The sequence below is a fragment of the Aquarana catesbeiana genome, linkage group LG01, assembly GCF_042186555.1.
Source record: "Aquarana catesbeiana isolate 2022-GZ linkage group LG01, ASM4218655v1, whole genome shotgun sequence".
Lineage (NCBI taxonomy): Eukaryota > Metazoa > Chordata > Amphibia > Anura > Ranidae > Aquarana > Aquarana catesbeiana.
This window is the reverse complement of record NC_133324.1, coordinates 216,688,654-216,708,760: the sequence shown is the minus strand read 5'-3', so window position 1 is coordinate 216,708,760 and position 20,107 is coordinate 216,688,654. Positions and strand designations below refer to the sequence as shown.

Sequence of the window (20,107 nt, the reverse complement as noted above, 5' to 3'; positions counted from 1 at the left end):
GCCACAGGACAGTGTGACTCAGTAGCTCCAGTCAGATTTTTGTTCAATTCAGTGACATAGGGATAATCATACAAGAATGATAACACAAGTATCACATCTATAACATGACTGCATAATAATCAGAAAACACCTCTTTAATGCATTTCATTATTTGAAACATTGTTTTTATTACTGTTCAATGTCCGGAATGCATATAAAAATAAGTTTTAAAAACGCAATTAAGGAAAGTTCTAAAAATCTCAAACATAAAAGAGCACAGCGTTTAAATAGAAATCATAAATAAGAAGCTTGTTACACTTGCTAGTATATTCAAATGGAATTAAATTAGGCAAACTGCATATTATAACAATCTTGTAACTAAAAAGACGCAGTGTTATTTTAATCAGGTTAACATGTAAATACATGGATTGTTATGCTACACTACTGAACCTTACCAAAAAGGTGTACTTTAAAATGTTAAGGTGTCCAAAAGTCTTGGAAATGTACTAAGTGAAAGTGCACTGAGCAATTCTAAGCATATAACAGACCGACCCAAGCCCCATCTGTAGACATTTGCTAATAATATATATATATATATATATATATTAGCGTTACATCAATATGTACACACACATGTATTTTGGTTTCTTCTTTAAATATTCGCCAACAGGTTCTCAAACAGCTTTAGATAACAGAGATGCACAACCACCTGTCAGCAGGTACCCCACAGGGTATCCAACAAAGTGTTTTATAGATCCCTCGGATTTGGATATGCAATGCAGATTTATGTCTCCTTAGGACAATTGGGGGTCCCAGTTACAAAAGGTTGAGCATCACTGCTATAAAGCACTGTGGCGCAGTGTCACACAACTATATTCCTGAATGTATCAAAGAAAAGCCTTGAATGACACAGTCAACTCGACAAAACTCATTGAATACCTCCACTGTCAAGCTTTCAGGAATAAAGTGAGAACATAAATGCCAAGAGTACCTGGTAACAAACACAAGATAGCAGCACTAACATGAGGAAATCAGCAGTTTATTTACTCATTTGTAACAGATTTTGTGAGGACCCAATCTAAGACACAGTTTAGTCCAGTGAAAGTAGGTGAATAATAGCATTCTACACATCTTTAAAGCAGGTTAAATGCAGCAGACCATCTAAATATCTTCTAATAAGATGTGGCCACTTGTTGGAAATGTCTTTGCTCATCAAAATATTACGTATAAAAAGGGGGACCCTCAATGTGGAGTTTTGAAAGGATTTTCAATACCGTAAGAAAACATCAGAAATTGTTCTGTATATCCAATACCTAGATGTTTGAGTTATGACATTTGCTATTAGAATTTAATGCATTTTACCTGTATAGATTGAAACGTCAAACCCTTTCACTTTCAGTTATTCTGAGAACACATTCACAACTTTTGGAAGTTTTATTTACATGTACACATGGCAGACCTGTACCATATACAGATGGTATAAGGTTGTGATATAGGCAAGTCTCTAGTGGCGGGCAATCTGATGGATGTCCCTTCTTTAAACCAACATGTACTGTGTAATACAATCAGATACATACAAATCTAAAACCTTAAAATCTCTCCCATTTCAAGCAGTCAAGCAAGACATTCAGGCTTAATAAAACAGCACAAAGTGATTTAAGAAGTACACTAACCTACAGCAACCCGTCATCTCAACTACAGTAAAACTGTGGTTGGGTGCCATAAGCTACTGTACTCTGCCCATAGTCACAAACGTGCCAGTTTTCACACATTAAGTTATACTTCAGTAATGTTTTAATGTTATAAATTTAGGCTTTACGCAACAAAAAGGAGAGAGGGAAGCACTTATGGGGGGGGTTAAAAATCTAAGTTTAAATTAAATTAATGTCACCTCCTTCTATCCCAAACAAGTACATATTAGATGGATCCACATTCATATATCCCAAAATTGTAGGCAAGTGTGCTATACTCACACAAATTCTGCACAATATAGCTGTGGTGTATTTACAACCAAGCACCAACACAATATTTCACTAAATAGTGACGCATACATGCATAGTCTAAAAACATTATAGTTAAGTTGTACATTTCACCGCATTTATACAAGACAATGTCTGGTGGAAAATATAAATGAGTAATATAGTAGTTGTAAAATCGTATATTGTACACTGAACCTGAAACACCAACAATGTCTATATGAATGTACTGCCAGTCATGTGCAATCATTGGGGGGCTGCTAAACTACTTGGTTTACAATTCTGGTTATGAGTACATGTAATCAACAAACACTGCTGGAAAGCAGAAAGCATTTGCCCAGTTCCAAAGACCCATTCATCTGAGAAGAAAAGTACATATACAACATTTTACAGTAAGAACCAAAAACTTTCTACATCATACAGCTTATTTGATGATGAGGAAAGGCACCCATAAACATAAGATAATAATTGCCTGACAATTTCAGCAGGATTAGATGGCTATTTCAATGTTTTTGTGTGTCATCTAACCTCAGCAGACATTCTTGGCTAAATTATCTCTGGAAAATACTCTACAGGCTGAACTGCATAGCTGTCCTTCCCTGATGCCAGGGCTGTCTGCTGGTGACACACAAGGGTGCTTATCTATGAAGGTTTGATCATGCAGATGTGTCTGATTGCCATCCACTATCTATTCCTACGTTAACATCGGGTATTCCATTAGTACCAACCTTCTGCAGACACTATGAAAGACAATTTCAGTATGTCACATGGGAAATACAGCTGCTGTTTTAACTTAATTTTAAAAAAAATTAACACATTTGGAAACACCAAGCAGTTTAGGAGATAACCTTCAACATTTAGTAGAATGGTTACTTTTGCTGAACTCCAGATTAACAAATGAAAGAAATCGCTGTAGTTTTTCTACAGTTTACAGTATGAAATGAGATGGAATGCACATTGGCCTACTCAGCAACATTCATTCCTTAAGGTAGGCAAATCCAACTATAAATGTGCCTGCTGAAATAAGCCTTTCCCAGGGAGTGCCATCTCTCACCTTCCATTTCAATTATTCAAAGCAAAGCAACTAAATTAAGATCTTGTTCTGGTATGTTTGTGCCTGAAGCCATGGGCAGATACACTGGAGAATTTTAGAGGAAAGTTTCAACTGTTCTAAAATGCAAATTTTAAACATTTGCTAAAAAGTGTTCTAGCATGTTCATGCTGCCCATGCAACCAATTGAATATTGTTTGTCTACAACAGAATATTGACCGTTACTGGCTGCCATAAGCAATATATTTAGCACTTTCATTTTTTAAGCAAATGTAGCTGAATATAATTATAAATTATATTTTAGAAGACTGACAGCCATCCTACTTCCAAGGCCAACATGCAGTCTCCCCAAATCCTAGAGACCATAACAGGGAATCAACATTTCAACATTTATGGTGCAAAAAAAAACAGGCCCTACACTTAAAAAGATGAGACAACTCTAAGCTCAGTTACCAAGAACAGGATCACAACTTTTTGTCTCATTTGTTTCCCAAATAAATGCTATTGCACTTAAAATAAATCATATTGATGGGTTAAATCATGGAGACCCATGAATAAAACATGTACAACACTGCAAAATGAAACATACAACACTGCACTCAGTTTCCGTCATTTCTGCTATGAGGGATACAAACTAATTTGCCAAGCTAAGATACTGTGCGTTTCAACCGACCTGAACAATAATGATTAACATATAGAAAAAAAATTCCTAAAGCTTATATCTTTGTCATTTATGAAATGAGACATCTATGAGGAGTAAAAATACTTCTTAGGCCATATTGGTCACATACAAATAAGTGGTGGAAGCCATTTGTTGACCTGAACCAAACAACTAGGAGAACATACATGACAAAAGTGAAAGACAAAAGTGAGCAAAATGAAAAATTTTACTTTTCTAGGGAACTGAAGTTCCAAGCATAAAACGACTAGGAAATGGAAAGAATGGGCTGACTTCAATAAATAAATCCTTACCTGTGTCAGAGCAAAATATTTTTTGCTCATCACTAAGAGAAATGTGTCTTGTATGAAAATATGACAAAACCAACAGTAACAGCATCTGATAAAATATTTTACAAGTACATGCCAGTGACCTTGTTCATTACAATTGCAAAAAAGCAAAGTAAGAATTAATCTATAGCAACCAATAATAACTCGCTTTGCCCAAATCTATATAGTACAATATGGATTTTCATTGGTTGCTATTGGCACTGGATTGCTTTGCTACTTGTGTACTGAGTAAGCCTAACAAATAATGTTCCCGCTACCATAGGTGCTGGGATCTACCATGCTGGAGTTTAATGACTGGATAAGAACCACTTGGTCATTTGTTCAAGTAGACCAATCTGGTCACCTGTTTATTTTTGAAATAGCTGTTTCTTTTTCTATTAGTCATTAAAAAAGATTTGACTTAAGTGAGGTGTGAAGAGTTTGATGGAAGACGGAGAAGCAGCATAAGTTATCGTGAAGATGGAAGAAACTAGAAACTAACGGGTTTTTTTTGATCTACAGTCCTAGTTGAAAGGCAGATTGTACATTCTATACAAGATTTATATAAAAAAAAAAAAAAATGGGGGTATGGATGAAGTTTGGTTTCAAATTTTCAAAAAGGCACCTCAAGGCTAAAGGCTTTGTTTCTTGTTTTTTTTTTGTTTTGTTTTTTTTTTTTTTTTTTTTTTACAAATCTAGAATCCTTTTACTGGTCAAAATAAAAACAAACACACTTTTATTGCTGCTGTTCAAGTAGCAAAGAAAAACTTTCATGTATTTGAGTCCCATACATAAGAATCTCCCTCATGAAGCCAAGATCCACTGGTCATGTAACAGAAGCAGTATAACTGCAAAAGTTTCTTAATTCTGGAAATAGTTACTTTCTTCCATGTGCTTTCAAGTCTGTTTAATTGAGAAAGACGTTCTAGGGTTAGGAGAACGTGATGATACTTTGAGCTCCAGCCAACGAAGTACCACTTCTTCAGGTTCTGCAGCTGGCAGCACTTAGGAATAGAATGTTAAGACACTCTGGTGATTTCCACGAACAAGCAGTATGGGTGGGAGATCTTTAGAAAGTGCCTCTATCCAAGCCATGTAAAGTGCACTGGACACTGCGCCTTTTCTTGCAACTGGAAGGCTCCTACAGGAAGCAAAATTAAACTACTTAAAACCAATATATTAGTCCTATTATTCTATGGCAATAACACACTGTGTAGTGCATATAAGTGGACAATAATAAACTGACAGTCATAGGAGTTGCTAGCTCAGTGCAGTTCACAGTCTAATGTTTATGCCACAGTAACAAGGATGCACACAATCTAGGTAATTAGTTAACAACTTTTTTTTTTTTTAACTATGTAAAAAAAAAAAACTGTACTCAACCAGTATAAAGAAAAAACAAAACTGCCACACTGATAGTCCCAATTTCCAATCTCGGTATGTTAGACTGATAGCAAAAAAGGAGCCCCAGCAAGCCAAAATAGTAGTGTGGAATCCCATTTAGAACCAAAGTAGCATTTATTAATACAATTTAAGCACATTTATATTACTGTATTAATATAGAACAGAGATCGAGAGATGTAGTATCAACCAGGCTGTATGCAGCAGCGTCAGATGTAGAGCTTACCAAAAGGCTGAACGGTGATGGTGGAAGCCAGTATTGGCAGACAGTATTGGTTAAACAGAGCGGGTCCTCTGTAGCCGCTTTTGGGATTGTGAACTGCTGCATACAGCCTGGTTGATGCTACATCTCGATATGCATTTGTACTACATAGATGTTAATAAATCTAAAAGGAGGCTGCACAATTAGACTGCAGCACATTTTGCCAGCCACAGAGTGTCTCAGTGGCTTATTTATAGCTGAGAGCAAATACCACTCTTGACTGCACCACTGTGGCTTATATTTTACATTCCATTTGTTAAATATTGCACTGAGAGATCACCATGATTGGAGAAGTACAGTCACATGACCTTCATAGGTCATATGACTGGGCTCTTCTTTCTTCTTTTTTTCTTTAACGCATTCCTTTAACTAGAACTCTGGGTGTTCTAGAGCCCTGTAGCAAGAGGAGCACGATGGCCTAACATGAAGCCTTTTTCTCCCCAAGTTCCAAAGCCTTGTTTTTTTTTTAAGTGTCTCACACATTATGACTTAGCATTTGCAGTGCATCTTAACTTATTTTACAATATTTTTTCTGGGACAGATAAGGATTTATTTGGTAGCAAATTTAGATGCATATACTTTTATTTCTGGCATTTACTGGAAATAAATAGTAAAGAAGACCATCAGAAGCCAAAGAGCTGGTCATTTTAGGAACAACCGCTAGTTCTGGCCTGAAACCCTTCTGAGACCCACTACTTCCAGGTGCTGTTTAAATTGGTAAAGGGATGAATAGCTGCTGTCCCAGTGTTGTTTTAAAATGGCACCTGGACCTCAAAAAGATTCAAGATGTGAAAACTATTTTTCGAAAAAATGAATAAATATTAAACCCCACGCTTAGGGCCTAGACTGTGGCTGCTGCCTTACCCCAATTCCACAGGTGGAGAATATAAATGAAATGGATAGAAAGAGGTATGGGTGGCGCTGCCTGATATTAGTATATAATAAAAGTGTTCATGCTGTGCACCGCCCCTTTAAAAAATATGCTAAGTGATAAACATGATAAATCAGATCAAATGTAAAGTGATTCTATGGATAAAACATATGTAAATTCATAAATGAAAAAAGGGTGTGGCAATAATAAGCTAAATCACATGTCTTAAATCCATCCAACACGGTTAATAAAGTGCAAAGTGTCCTGTAAATGAAAATGCATATGTGAAAAGTGCAGTATGAAGCAACGCTTAAATAAATAAATAGTATAAAAAAAAAGAAGCGATGGCAAAAAGTAATAAGTGGACACTGTCCCTTGTGTCCCAGTGTCTGCTATCCCTGTATGGGTACAATCATCTGGTGAGTGAAGACCCAAAAGGGGGGAGCGTTGTTCACCTATCCACCAGCTGGATATTGTTGCATGAATTTTAAAGCACAAGCAACATTAGAATTGGGACAGTTCATATGGACTATTATATGGCACAGTGTATTGCTGTTTTTTCACAGTACTTTTTTGGTTTAACTATGTACTTTAGTGTTGTAAAGTCACATATACCTTGTCATGTGGTTGTTTGCTTGGGGATATATGTGCGGATTTTTTAGCACCTAGCATCTCTTAAAGGGGACAGTATCCACTTATTACTTTTTGACTTTGCTTCTTTTTTATACTATTTTATTTTTACACGTTGCCTCATAGTGAACTTTGCACATATGAATTTTCATTTACAGGACACTTTGGATTTTATTAACCATTCATTTATGAATTTACATGTGTTTTATCCACAGAATCACTTTTACATTTGGTGTTCTGATTTATCAAGTTTATCACTTAGCATGTTTTTTAAAGGGGCATTGCACTCTTATTATATACTAATATCAGGCAGCGCCACCCATATCTTTCTATCCATTTAATTTTAGAAAAACATTTAGGGTTCGTTAACACCCGCAAGCCATGCTGATCGAATGACTGTTGGTGTGTGCGAGGAGTAAACAGTGCCAAAGCAGCAATCCCACACGTTGCACATTTACGTAAGTGGCATTTCAATACATTCTATTCCCACAGTGACATTGCAATGTGGTAGTTTGCACCGCAACCTGCTGTATTGGAAAAAAAAGTACTGCTTACAGTACATTTTTTCAGCACACATCACTGCAACCCAGTGATGTGAACTGTCTAATGCGCTGGGATTGTACTGGGCAAGGTTCTAAATTAGTATTTGTACAGTCTCAGCCTTAAAAGGTGACACATCAATAAAATTAAACTTGCTTGGGAAAATTGCTGGAAAACTGAATATTATAAGTTAGCCATGCAGCATCAGAATTAGGGTAGCTTTAAACTCCACTTGGGGGTCATTTACCCGGTTAATACAAAATTCAGCCAACAATTTTAGAAGAGTAATGTCACCTGTTTGTGGTGAACTGAATGGGTGTATTCTGTGAATGGTCAAACCCCCAAATCTCTGCCACCATTGAGCAACAAATGATATATGAGCAATTAATAAACTTCAAAAACCTTCCTTTTTCTACCTTCCTCTCTAACATCTAACACAGTCACCTGTAGCAATGCCTAGAGAAGAATAGTCAAACAAATCATCAATTTTCACTAAGATACTTCTCAAATTAGAAATTTGTTTGCAGGAAGTATCGTAAACTTACATGACAATGACGTTGGCTGTGCTTGAGTGCTCCTTCAACAACTCATTTAACCGAATCTGGCGGTGTGTCTAGTGCAGAGCAGAAAAAGTTAGGATGGCAATTATGTAAAACGTGATAGTTGGTTAGACAAATTCTTAATCACTGCTTTGTACTATACATGCAGACAGCTGTTTAATACACTATCACTGTGATGATGTCCCCTATTCCAAGTGACACTTTAACTGGGATATAATTCTAAATGGCACTGTCCCCTTAATCTAAATGGCAATGTCACTGGGCCATTGTTCCCTACTCCAAATGCAGCAGCTTCTAAAGCCACTTTACTATTAGTATACTACTTACTGACAATTTACTATAACATACTAATTTTATTTAGCAAGTTGTCCTATTTATCAGTACAGTAAAAATAGATTTCTGGCAAAAAGCAGGTTTACAAAGGCAAGCCTTTTTTATTAATTTTTTTTTGAGTGTGCATTTTGGCACTTATACTACAAAAAAAAAAATGTACAGTATTATAAAATAATTTGAAGAAAACTGTAAAAATAAACTACCACTTAAAAAAAATATATAGAAACATTTTAATTAACCGTTAAAACAATGCATTGAAGTTTGTTAACCAAGCACTGATGCCAAGACATCTGTTACTGAATTTCAGTTCAAAAGAAGCTGCACCGAGTAATGTAAGTTCAAAGTAACAAGACAAGGCATTATCATACACAAAAGTAAGGAACAAATAGTATTTCTCAAAATGTTCTTTAGAAAAATAATAAAACCAGCCATTGGGTTTATGGTTAATATATACCTTTGTTTTGTACAGCTCTAGCTCATTATCTGTTATTCTCCATGGTTCTTCTTCTTTCATTTTGTCAGCTACATCTTGTTCTTTTTCATCTTCGTGCAGTCTAAATGGTTCAATCATCTCCTCAAAGGCCGCAACACTGAAAGTCAAAAGGTAAAAACATATATAAACAAAAGCCATAATAAAATATCATTGGCCAGTCTTGTTGCATAGAAAAGTCATGCTCCTCAAGGTCACCTACAACACAAGCTTTTTTCGTGGAGTATAAAAAAAGCCACCACTTTACCATGGACAATATCATTGCTGTCTTGGAAGAAAAGCAAATAATTTTGTTCAATTAAACATGATCAGACAAATAACTCATTCAATGTGTTGGCATCCCTGGGAAAGAAGATTATTCCCTTACAGATTTGTATGAAATGACAAATCCAGTTGATGCATATGAAATGAAACAAGCGGCAGAATAATATTTTAGGGGGATGATGGGCTCAGACACTTGCCAAATCCTGGATTTGCCACAAGTGATCCTGACAAAGCAAGGTCTGGCAAAACAGCCCATAAACATGACTTGAAATAATTACATTTGTTAATAGGTTCCTTGTGTGTTTTAGGTCATAAATGAAAGGTGTCACTTACAGCTTTGAAGTTGCTTTTCTAAAGAGCATAATTAAAGCTAACAAGATTACAGGATAAAGTGAAGTCTTTTTTAGAAGGTTTCTCTAAAACCTCTTTTGTCTGACCATAAAAGCATCACACGAAATATAGAGCGGATAACTGATGTACAACAATCTTAACTGCGAAAATGACCTCTGCTGTCATGCCCCCTGTTAATAAATATTTCAGCAATCTGCAAAATACCCAGTACCATCTGCTCTTACAGTGACATTGTACGCTTCAACATATGTGCCTAATGATATCTTTGCACAGTGTAAGGTATACAAGCTATCAAAAGAGCCATAAAGTACAATTGTAAACGGATCTTATTGCAGGCTATACCATTCAAATATTTTATCTGATTATTTAAGGTTAGGCTGTCTAAGAATTTTATAGACCCGGCAGCCTTAAGATTGGCATGCATGGCTGACAACGTCAGAAAGAGGTACAGGAATTATTTTTCAAGGCTGTTTCGGTACCCTGTCTTTTTGCTTTTTGCAGTTGACCCCCACCCCCCCCGATGCCCCGTAGCGCATGTGCGCCATTACAAGGCCGGCTGCATGAACCATGAAGAGACAAGGGGCCCCTTGACGACATCAAAAGAAGATGGTGGCATGGGACTGGGTGTGTAGTGGCAGATCCCTAAAGAACACAGAACAGATTGGGATGGATTTAGTGGTAAATCCTCTTTAAATTCCATCTGAAAAATGGCATTGCACTCCCTGTGCTTTCAGGGTTGTATGTCTGCAGTGTCAAATCTAAGGCACTGTGACTGCTAGTCTTATGAATTTTGAAGATTTCACAGATTCATCTAGCAACAATATATAACCATAGCAAGAACTGCAATATTCACTTTTGTTTCATACTTGTAAATTTGCCAAATAAAAGGTGACATATTAAGGTAAAGAGCTGACCATTACACCAGGCACAATACGTTGTCATTATAGACAGAGCAAAGTGAATTACAGAACATTCTCAGATACATTGTGCGAGAAATATGCAATTAAAAGTAAGAAGGCAGATTCAGCAACATTCCAGAAGTATAAAATAGAAAGCTAATGCTGTTTGTGTGCTTTGCAAAGAATTGAAAAGATATTTTAGTTTAATGAAACCAGAACAAAGTGTGGTCTTTTAATCAAAACAGGTGTAATTCCCTCGGGAAGGCGCTGGAGGATCTATCCTCTGCCGAAAGACAACTTTGCCACCACCCCGTCCCCCACAAATGCAGATCTGCTCAAACTACAAACTAGAGTAGTAAACCAGCTATAATACCAGAAAGCTAGACAAAAAATATTTTTTTCCAAACAGAAAATGTTTGAACATGGGGAAAAAGCAGGCAAGTTGCTGGTATACTTGGTACACAGCGAAGATAGACCTCCAGTGGTCATCACATTACATGGCCCTGGAGGACAACAAATAACAGACCCACCTAGAGTAACTTCCATGTTCAGAAATTTTTTTGTGGACCTATACAAAACGACAGCTCCCACTGAGACACAATCCATGTCTCTCTTTTTAGAGAAGGTGACTTTCCCACAGCTGACAGAGGAACAGATCAAACTACTTGAGGCACCCCTCACCACAGACGAAATTACGACAGCTATAGCCAGTTTTGCTAGGTCTAAATCCCCAGGATCAGACGGACTCCCAATCAAGTTCTATTCCCAATTCAGCGATATACTAGTCCCTAAATTACTAACATTGTACAATCATCTCTTTGAAACTGGGACTTTACCCCCATCTATGACAGAGGCAACAATACTCCTCATCCCCAAACCGGGAAAGGACCCGGGATACCCAGAATCCTATCGTCCAATATCCCTTTTACAGGTTGATATTAAAATATTAGCTAAAGTACTATCTATTAGGCTTAATCAAGTAATTTTATCACTAATACATACAGACCAGGCTGGTTTTATGCCTGGTCGCAACACCTCGTTTAACCTCCGGAAACTGTATATTAATATACAGGCTACACACGAGGAGGTTGTCTCACGGGTTGTGGTGACTTTAGACACAGCAAAAGCCTTTGATTCGGCGGAGTGGAGGTACCTATGGAGATGCTTGGAGGGCTATGGCTTCGGTCCGAAATTTATTAAATGGGTTCAATTATTATACCAGGCACCTAGGGCCAGAGTGGTGGCTAATGGGTGGTCGTCTCAGATGTTTGACCTCAGTAGAGGCACGAGACAGGGCTGCCCCTTATCCCCACTATTGTATGCCCTTGCGGCAGAACCCCTGGCGATATCCATCCGTGCGAATCCGGAGATTAAAGGACTTAGAATGGGCTCTTTAATTGAAAAAATTAGTATGTATGCAGACGACATGCTTTTATATTTAGCAGATTCGGGCCCATCACTAGATACCGCACTCCACGCAATTGAACAATTTGGACTATTTTCAGGGCTGAAAATCAATTGGGACAAGTCCCAAATTTTACCAATTGATCCCACCCCCAGAATCCCAAGCCAGACTACCGATTCAGAGAGTTGATGTTATTAAATATTTAGGGATTCGTATATATCTAGATCCCCTGCAGACTATGTATCCCTCAATATAGATCCTCTCATTTCTACGGTTAAAAATAAAATACGAGTCTGTTCCAAACTACCATTGGGTGTTTGGGGTCGCATAAATTTAATCAAAATGATACTACTCCCTAAAATACTGTATGTCCTCTGGCATACTCCGGTTTACTTACCCTTGAAGCATTTTAAATCTTTAGAGTCCCTCCTCAAGCCATTTGTGTGGGGGCATAACAGACACAAACTAGCATGGCAAACACTCAAGAATCCAACGGACCTTGGTGGCACAGCTCTCCCCGACTTTAACCTATATTACATTGCAACACAACTGTCACAGATGTTCCACTTGGATAAAACAGACAGTGAGAGATTCCTCACGCTCCTATGTCCAAAGTGGGCACAACACACCAAGGACTCGGTATACGCAATAGCATCGGGCTCGGGGGGATGGAGCTAGGAGAAAATAGACAAACCATGTTATATAATTACAGGAAAATATGGGATTTAGCCGCCTCTAAACTTGAAATTCCACAGATCAATGATTACACACCGATATGGCATAACAAGAATCTCCCCGAGTTTAATAAAATTCATGACACATTTCTATGGTCCACGCAGGGAGTATTTTACCTGCACCACTTATTGAAAGATGGACATCTCAAAACATTTGATACACTTAAGGAAGAATTTACAATTCAGAACCAGATGTACTTCAGATTTTTACAAATCCGGCATGCGTCACAGTCACAATTTCCTGACTCCCTTCCAAACCCCATACCTAATCTTCTTATGGCAGTAATTAAAAGTACAGACCCTCATAAACTGATCTCAGCCTTCTATAACATGCTCTCAATCCCTGTATCTACTAAAATAGCATACGATCTCAAACCAAGATGGGAAAGAGAGGTGGGTCCAATCGAGGATGAGGAGTGAGGGGAGGCATTGGAGTCCTGCAAAACTGTGTCCCCTAAATTATCAGACCGCTTGTCGCAGCTCTACATACTTCACAGGGCATATCTTACACCCCTTCGAGTGGCAAGATATAAACGCACACAACCCACCACATGTCAGATGTGTGAGGGGGAGACGGGCACGTTCTTTCACTTGATTTGGACGTGCCCTAAGATTCAAGGCCTGTGGGAACAAATAGTGACATTTCTACACAACACAATGGGCTCACCCTTAGCCCTAGACCCAAAACAATGTCTCCTAGGTATAATGCCAGATACAATTGATAAATACACCAAAACATTTCTACATGAAACACTCTTCGCAGCAAGAAAGGTTATTGCCAAAACATGGATGAGACAAGTGCCTCCTAAAATGGTGGAATGGAAGGTGCAGGTGAATAATACATTACCGTTCAAGAAATGCATATATATTAATAGAGGTTGCCCAACCAAGTACAATAAAATATGGGATCGTTGGCTACAAGAATCTGCTACCTGTGTCTAACGTAACTAAATGGGTACAGGGTGATATATTGGATGTGAGTTTAGATGTATAGTTGCATGTGTCAAATGTATATACTCGGAATATCCCCACATGACAAGTATTTTATACCCAGTATCACAAGTACGGAACTTACAAAAATCAATGTACTGTTACCATGTTCATGTGTTACCGCAAACATATTATGTATGCACCAGTTGATCAATAAAACCTTGTTTGATTTAAAAAAAAAAAAAAAACAGGTGTAATTGCATATGAAGATGACAGCTACCAGAACGTTACTGTGATGCTATAATATGCTTCACTTTCAGCAATAAATCCTTTATATTTTGAAGTGCAAAAGAACATTTAACAGCTGGTTGTTGGGCCACACATTTTACAAGCTGATGACAATATGGTATAACAAGCATCAACTTGCAGAACCATGATATTGTCCTTTAAATACAGTAGCCCACCCCCATGTCATGTCACAACAGAATGTAGCATGCTACTGTATGTTTCTAAATGGGTTATATGTTTAAATTTTGCCTCTGCCCAAACTATCATTGTAATATTGCTTACAAACTAATGTTAGCAGAAATATATCAAAACGGTGTCTCTCCCCAAACAAGTAGCTGATCATTCTATATGCAATGCACCATAACAATCTGTATGTGTGCATTGACTTATCTGGGCTTATTGAAAGTGGTTTGGGCAGGAAAAGGTTACACGGTATGTCTTCTGCTTATTTGTTACCTCTGGTGAGGTCTGCTCAAGCCCGGTACACACAGGCCGAATGACAGGCGACATCCACCAGTTCAATAAAAAATGTCCGACATTTGGCCCGAGTGTATCGCAGCCGGGCCGGCTTCTGTCGGACGAGCATGCTGAAAAACCAGCAGCCGACCAGCTCCCGATTAATGCTCTCAGCCAATAGCAGAGTGCTGCTCAGAGTATTCTGGCGGGGAGGGGGCGCCACAACAGCTCAGCGGGGACGATCTCTGTACCAACGTCGGATCGTTAGTACAGTGGCTTCGACTGGAGCTGAGTTTCTTTCCGTTTAACCCAGCGTAATGTGTACCAGGCTTAAAGTGACACTAAAGGTAAACATTTTTTTTTTTTTTTTTTTTTAAATAACAAACATATCCTACTTACCTCCACCATGCAGCTCGTTTTGCACAGAGTGGCCCCGATGCTGGTCTTCTGGGGTCCCTCGGCGGCTCTCACGGCTCCTCCCCACATCAGATAACCCCCTAGGAGAAGTGCTCTCCCGGGGGGTTACCTTGCTGGCATGCTCCCGAGTCCAGCATTCGGTGTCCTTAGATGCCGAATGCAGGACTCGACCCTGCCCCCCGGCGGCCGTATCATTGGATTTGATTGACAGCAGCGGGAGCCAATGGCTGCACTGCTATCAATCTATCCAAACAGCCGAGAATCCCCTAGCAGAAAGAAGGCGTGTCCCCGTGGGAAAAGTTCGAGGGTTCAGGTGAGTAAAATGGGGGGCTGGGGGCCGGTCATTGACAGGTATTTTTTCACCTTAAAGCATAGGAAGCATTAGGTGAAAAAACACAAACCTTTACAACCCCTTTAAGTCTACAACTGTCTCAACACTTTGCTTTAATCCATAATATCTATGCATATGTATGCATAGCTAAACAGTGTTCTCTTCTCTTTGTGTTGTATGTGGCCCTGCCTTAAAAACAGCTGTAAATCCGTGTAATAAATTATTGGGATTATCGAATTAATTTTTTTGCAACAGTTAATACATTTTATCAGCTGTTTAGTTTGGTGGAAAGACAGGTAGTGCTTCTGCAGCTGTGTAATATGTCAGGAGAGACACAGCGAGAGAAAGAGGGGGAAAATGGATAGGGAAAGAGGGAGGGCCATAGAGAAAGAGGGAAAGGGATTGTGAGAGAAAGAGGGAGACGGAGACCCATCCTAGCCTGTGGTTGATTAATGAAGGAGCGGCAGCACACTGAGATCACCCCATCAGATTCAGGTAGTTCTCAATAGCGGTACTTGTGCAAAGTAGTGCTATTACTGCACCAAATGAAAAAAAAAAAAAAAAAACGAGTTCAAAGGTAACAAAACCGGGGGTAATTAAGGCCAACTGCAAGTTGACAGAGTGCCTGTCTCAATACAATGTGCAGCAGGCGGCATGTTTGCTGCTACTAACCCCTTCTCCTCCCCACCTGTCACGGGTTGTTAAAGACAATGTCGGCTTCACAACTAGTGATGCTAGCGACACTGGTTCCCCAATAGGTCCATGCTCTTCTTGTAATGGCCAGCAGGCAGATTTTAAAGTCAATAGCAGGCTGTCTATTGGCTATGAATCTATCCACTACTTGCTGACAATCCCAAGGGGAACAGACCGGATGAGGAACTAATGTCTCTGTACTCCCGTCAGACTTCACCCACCCTGCTTAAAAAATCCTAGGCTTTTGCACTGTCTGTGTGAGAGAGCTCAGCTGCACTGAGGGCAAAGTTACCTATGGACACTTCTGTCTCCGCGCACCTCCACATGCGGAGGATGCCCAACTTGATGTACTGATTTCCAACATTTGTTGTAAGGAGGCAATATGCAATTCTAAAGAATATCACAGACCATGATTATTAATTACCCTAATTGTGCTACAAGAGCAGCCTAAATATTATCCAAAAAGTGTACATGACAATTAAACATGTCATCAGGTTTCAAAGTAATGAAATATTGTCTAGTGGCTATACTACACCAAACAGTCTAAAGAAGAAAAAAAGAAATAAAAAACAAGTAGGTTATCACAATATAGTTATGTATATAGAAATGAAGAGCTAACATACGCTTCTTTCTTTGGCTTTGTGTTGATATCACCAAGGACCATGATATCGGAGAAGTCAATCCTGAACTTGCTAAGCAACGTTGCCATCCTGAAAACACATCAATATCAAAAATAAGAGAAAACCACGACAATGACAAACTTTCAGATGATGCAAAGACTTTATCATTCTTTATAAGGTTAGCGCAGCTCATCTAAATCCATACTCTTGCATACACAGTACTGACTTTATTCAATTAACATCTAAATCCACACATTCATTTAAAATACCTATAATAACGTGTATGCACAGAAAACCACTACACAAATGCAGGAGAAAAAACTATTTAGGTTTTAAATGTCTCTCTATAGCAGATGAGTATTCAGTTACAAGGTAAAAATAAAAAAGGGGGGGGGGGGGAGCGCCATTGTCTAAGCGTAGTTTACAAGAAGATATGGGTAAAAAGATGTCAGAAAGTTAGGTATTGCACTCACATACGCACAAATGTACACAGCATGTCAATATGTATAATGTTGGCTGGCAGAGGTTTCTTGAGTCCTACAATGGACATGGAACAAATAAAGAATAGGAAAAGAAGAAATCACTGTCTAACCATAGAAAATGGTGAAAGTAGTACTAGAATGAGTTTGTACCTGACAAGGTCTTCACTGTAGATCTATTGAGATGCTATACACTCCTACTGTTTATTTATGTGAGTGCAGTAACTACTCTTTCACCATTTTCTATGAGTTCCTTCACTACTTACTACACTTAGACAGGGATTTCTTCTTTTCTTATTCTTTATTGTTCCATGTCCATTGGAAGATTCCAGAAGCCATCTTTATGTGTGAGTGCAAAACCTTCCTTTCTGCCATTTTTTTTTACTTGTATCTTCACGTATACTACGCATAGACAGTTGTGCTCACCCTCCCCCTCTCCCTCTTTTGTTGCCTTCCAAGCATTGGCGAGAAGACTCCAGAGCTTGCACAAAGGAGAGACTGATGACACTGTGGAAGTGTGTCCTTTTCCAAACAAATACACTTTATTTTCACAAGCACTTATTTTTGCCATCTTTGCCTAATCTCTGATAGAGGAGCATTGTACTAGTTTTTTCTCTGTTATGCGCTGGGCTACAGGCTACATACAATACCCCTCCTAGGGGCTGTGTATTGCATTTTCCATTTGCATTTACAAGCGCACATTAAAAAATGTAAAGCAAAAATATAACATAATAAAGCCTTGGTTTTAAAAGAACGCTTTAAAATCCTTCCATTTAAATACATCACACGTGGTCATTTTATCTAATTGTTCTTGTAAATGTATAACAGGAAAAGCTTTCTTTTTTTTGGATGCTAAATTGAAAATAAATGTGTGCTGCTCTTTGGATGGCAGTTTTATGGTATAAATTATTTGCCCTATTGTTGATTAAGTCATAATTTAGTCATCTTTCTTTTCATCAAAAGATCTTTTGGTGATAAAAGGATTTATTTTTTTTTTGCTTTAAGCTCTAAGCAAGATGCTACTTTGAACAGCAGCTTTTCCCACACTTCTCAAAAAGAAAGAACGATTTAATGGTTTATAAATACTGGAAGGGGTAAGGGACAAATTGGATTACATTAGTCCAGCTTAAACTTAGCTCCTGAGAAGTCTATACCTTGGGGCAGAGCTACATGTGTGATTATGTATGCTAATGTCATTAAAAAGTTCCTGCAATGGTTTGCAAAATCCAGCACAATCACTAACACTCACACCATCATCTCAGGAACCCCAGGCTCCTGCTCAAACTGGCAACACAGTACTAGAAATGCATGAATAATTTTATACATCTGAGCAACACTATAAAACACAAGCAATGTGTATTTTATACTGAGTAGCAGGACCACTTTCACAAAGTTGCTATGAAAAATCGCCGCTCTCCCAGTCTGTCGTTAATATGTGTGAGATGGCCTCAGCCTTACACCACTCTACAAGCCACGCCCAGTAACATGTTTCTCCCCCTACCCCTGGGGTGGGGTGAAACATGTCAGAGGGCGTGGCTTGTGAAACGGTGCAAGGCTAAGGTCATCTCACACATGTTAACAACATAGAGAGGCGATTTTTCAAAGCATACTACACACTACTGGATGGTGGTATGTCATGCCGACACCCCATTCTTGAGCAAAAGCGGCACAATATATATCTTGCTTTTTTTGCTTAGAGCGGCACTACAAGTATAAGCGGGTCACTGTCACAGGGGTAGTGAAGACTTGAAGTGGATTCCAGCACTGATCGTTGGGAGGTTTTTAATGCTTCAGCAGTATATGTAAATTATTTACAAGATGTCATGTCCTAACTTTTATCCCCAAATCTGACACACTAGTATAGCTACTATGCACGTGCCTTTCTTTGACATATACTGTATACTGAAGCTTATACAAAATCACCCAGCATTTTAAATAATGCTAAGTGCTATAAACAGATAGGCCGATTGTTTTTTTTTTTTTTTTTTTTAGTAGAACATTTTTAAAGCCCAACTTTGGCAAACAAAATTATTTTTAGATTGTAAGCTCTAATGAGCAGGGCCCTCTAATTCCTCTTGTACCAAACTGTAATGTAACGGTAATGTCTGCCTTCATTTTGTTAAGGGCTGCGCAAACTGTTGGCGCACTCTAAAACCTGTATAATAATAATAATAATAATTATCCCTTGTTACCACTAGCAACTTAATCTCTGTCATGTGGGGGAACCCACACACCAATCGAAATACGGGACTGGCCGTATTTGGATCCGTGTATGGCCGGCTATAGGTAGGAAAGGTTGACAGAGTACTGAAGCTTTCTTTCAAAAGATCAGAAGGTGGTACATAATCAAAATAACTTTTTGACATTGTTATTATACAGTAATAGTGCCGTTAAAAAAAAAAAAAAAAAAAACATAGAAAAAAAATTGCAGCAGATCAATGGCAATGAAATGATGAGAAGAGCATATAAAAACATAGATAACTGTGTGGCAGTTGAAGTAAAAAATGGCAAATATTAGTATTATAAAGCCAAATAAACTTGAAAAAGATAGAACTAAAAATAAAAAACACATACGCTCTGCGGTCATGGTCTATCCTGTTTATTTTTCCACCAATAAAAACTCGGATCTTGCAATTACTCCACTTCTTTTTTGTAGTCAACAGATAGGGTATTAGCAATGTAAGGCCTGAGCAAAAAAGGAAAGGATTAGGTTGGGATGTCATTAAAGAAAAACAAATGGAACATATGTAAACATGTGATCTCATCCTGGACAGCAGCTGGTGCTCTTCAGTCAACCCCAACATATACACACAATCTCTGGTATAATGTACATGACATCCCTCTGGCCACTCTTCTAACCAAAACAGTCCCGATCAATAAGCAGCACAGATCTGCACCCCTCAGAAAAGGTTCAGCAGCAATCAACTGCAAAACACAGCTGAATCTTTCCCCAGGGAGTAACAATGGGAATGAGGTCAAAGTGTGCATCAGATGAAACTGAATAGGAATCAAACAGTGAACAGGAACAGTGATCTGATCAGCTGGAGAGTCTCTGAACATTTGTTCTCAAGCCAAGGTCTACAGAACCTGCTGTGTATTACTGCCGGAGAGAGTGGTCCAAGCTCACCAGCTGCTCCAGCACTGTTTTCAATGGCAAGCA

General features: G+C 38.5%; 1 protein-coding gene across 3 annotated transcripts in view; it reads right to left on the bottom strand.

Moving 5' to 3' along the window:
* Window positions 1–4,327: 4,327 nt before the first annotated feature.
* SLC12A2 (solute carrier family 12 member 2) overlaps window positions 4,328–20,107 on the bottom strand; it is a 187,819-nt gene continuing 172,039 nt past the window's right edge. For all 3 annotated transcript variants that reach the window (XM_073625029.1, XM_073625049.1, XM_073625039.1), the window contains 5 exons: window positions 19,522–19,633; window positions 16,472–16,558; window positions 9,045–9,180; window positions 8,243–8,310; window positions 4,328–5,134 (listed from right to left, as the gene is read on the bottom strand). In XM_073625029.1, the coding sequence (XP_073481130.1) occupies window positions 4,999–5,134; window positions 8,243–8,310; window positions 9,045–9,180; window positions 16,472–16,558; window positions 19,522–19,633 (539 nt within the window). In that variant the 3' untranslated portion in view covers window positions 4,328–4,998. The remainder of the gene's footprint in view (window positions 5,135–8,242; window positions 8,311–9,044; window positions 9,181–16,471; window positions 16,559–19,521; window positions 19,634–20,107) is intronic.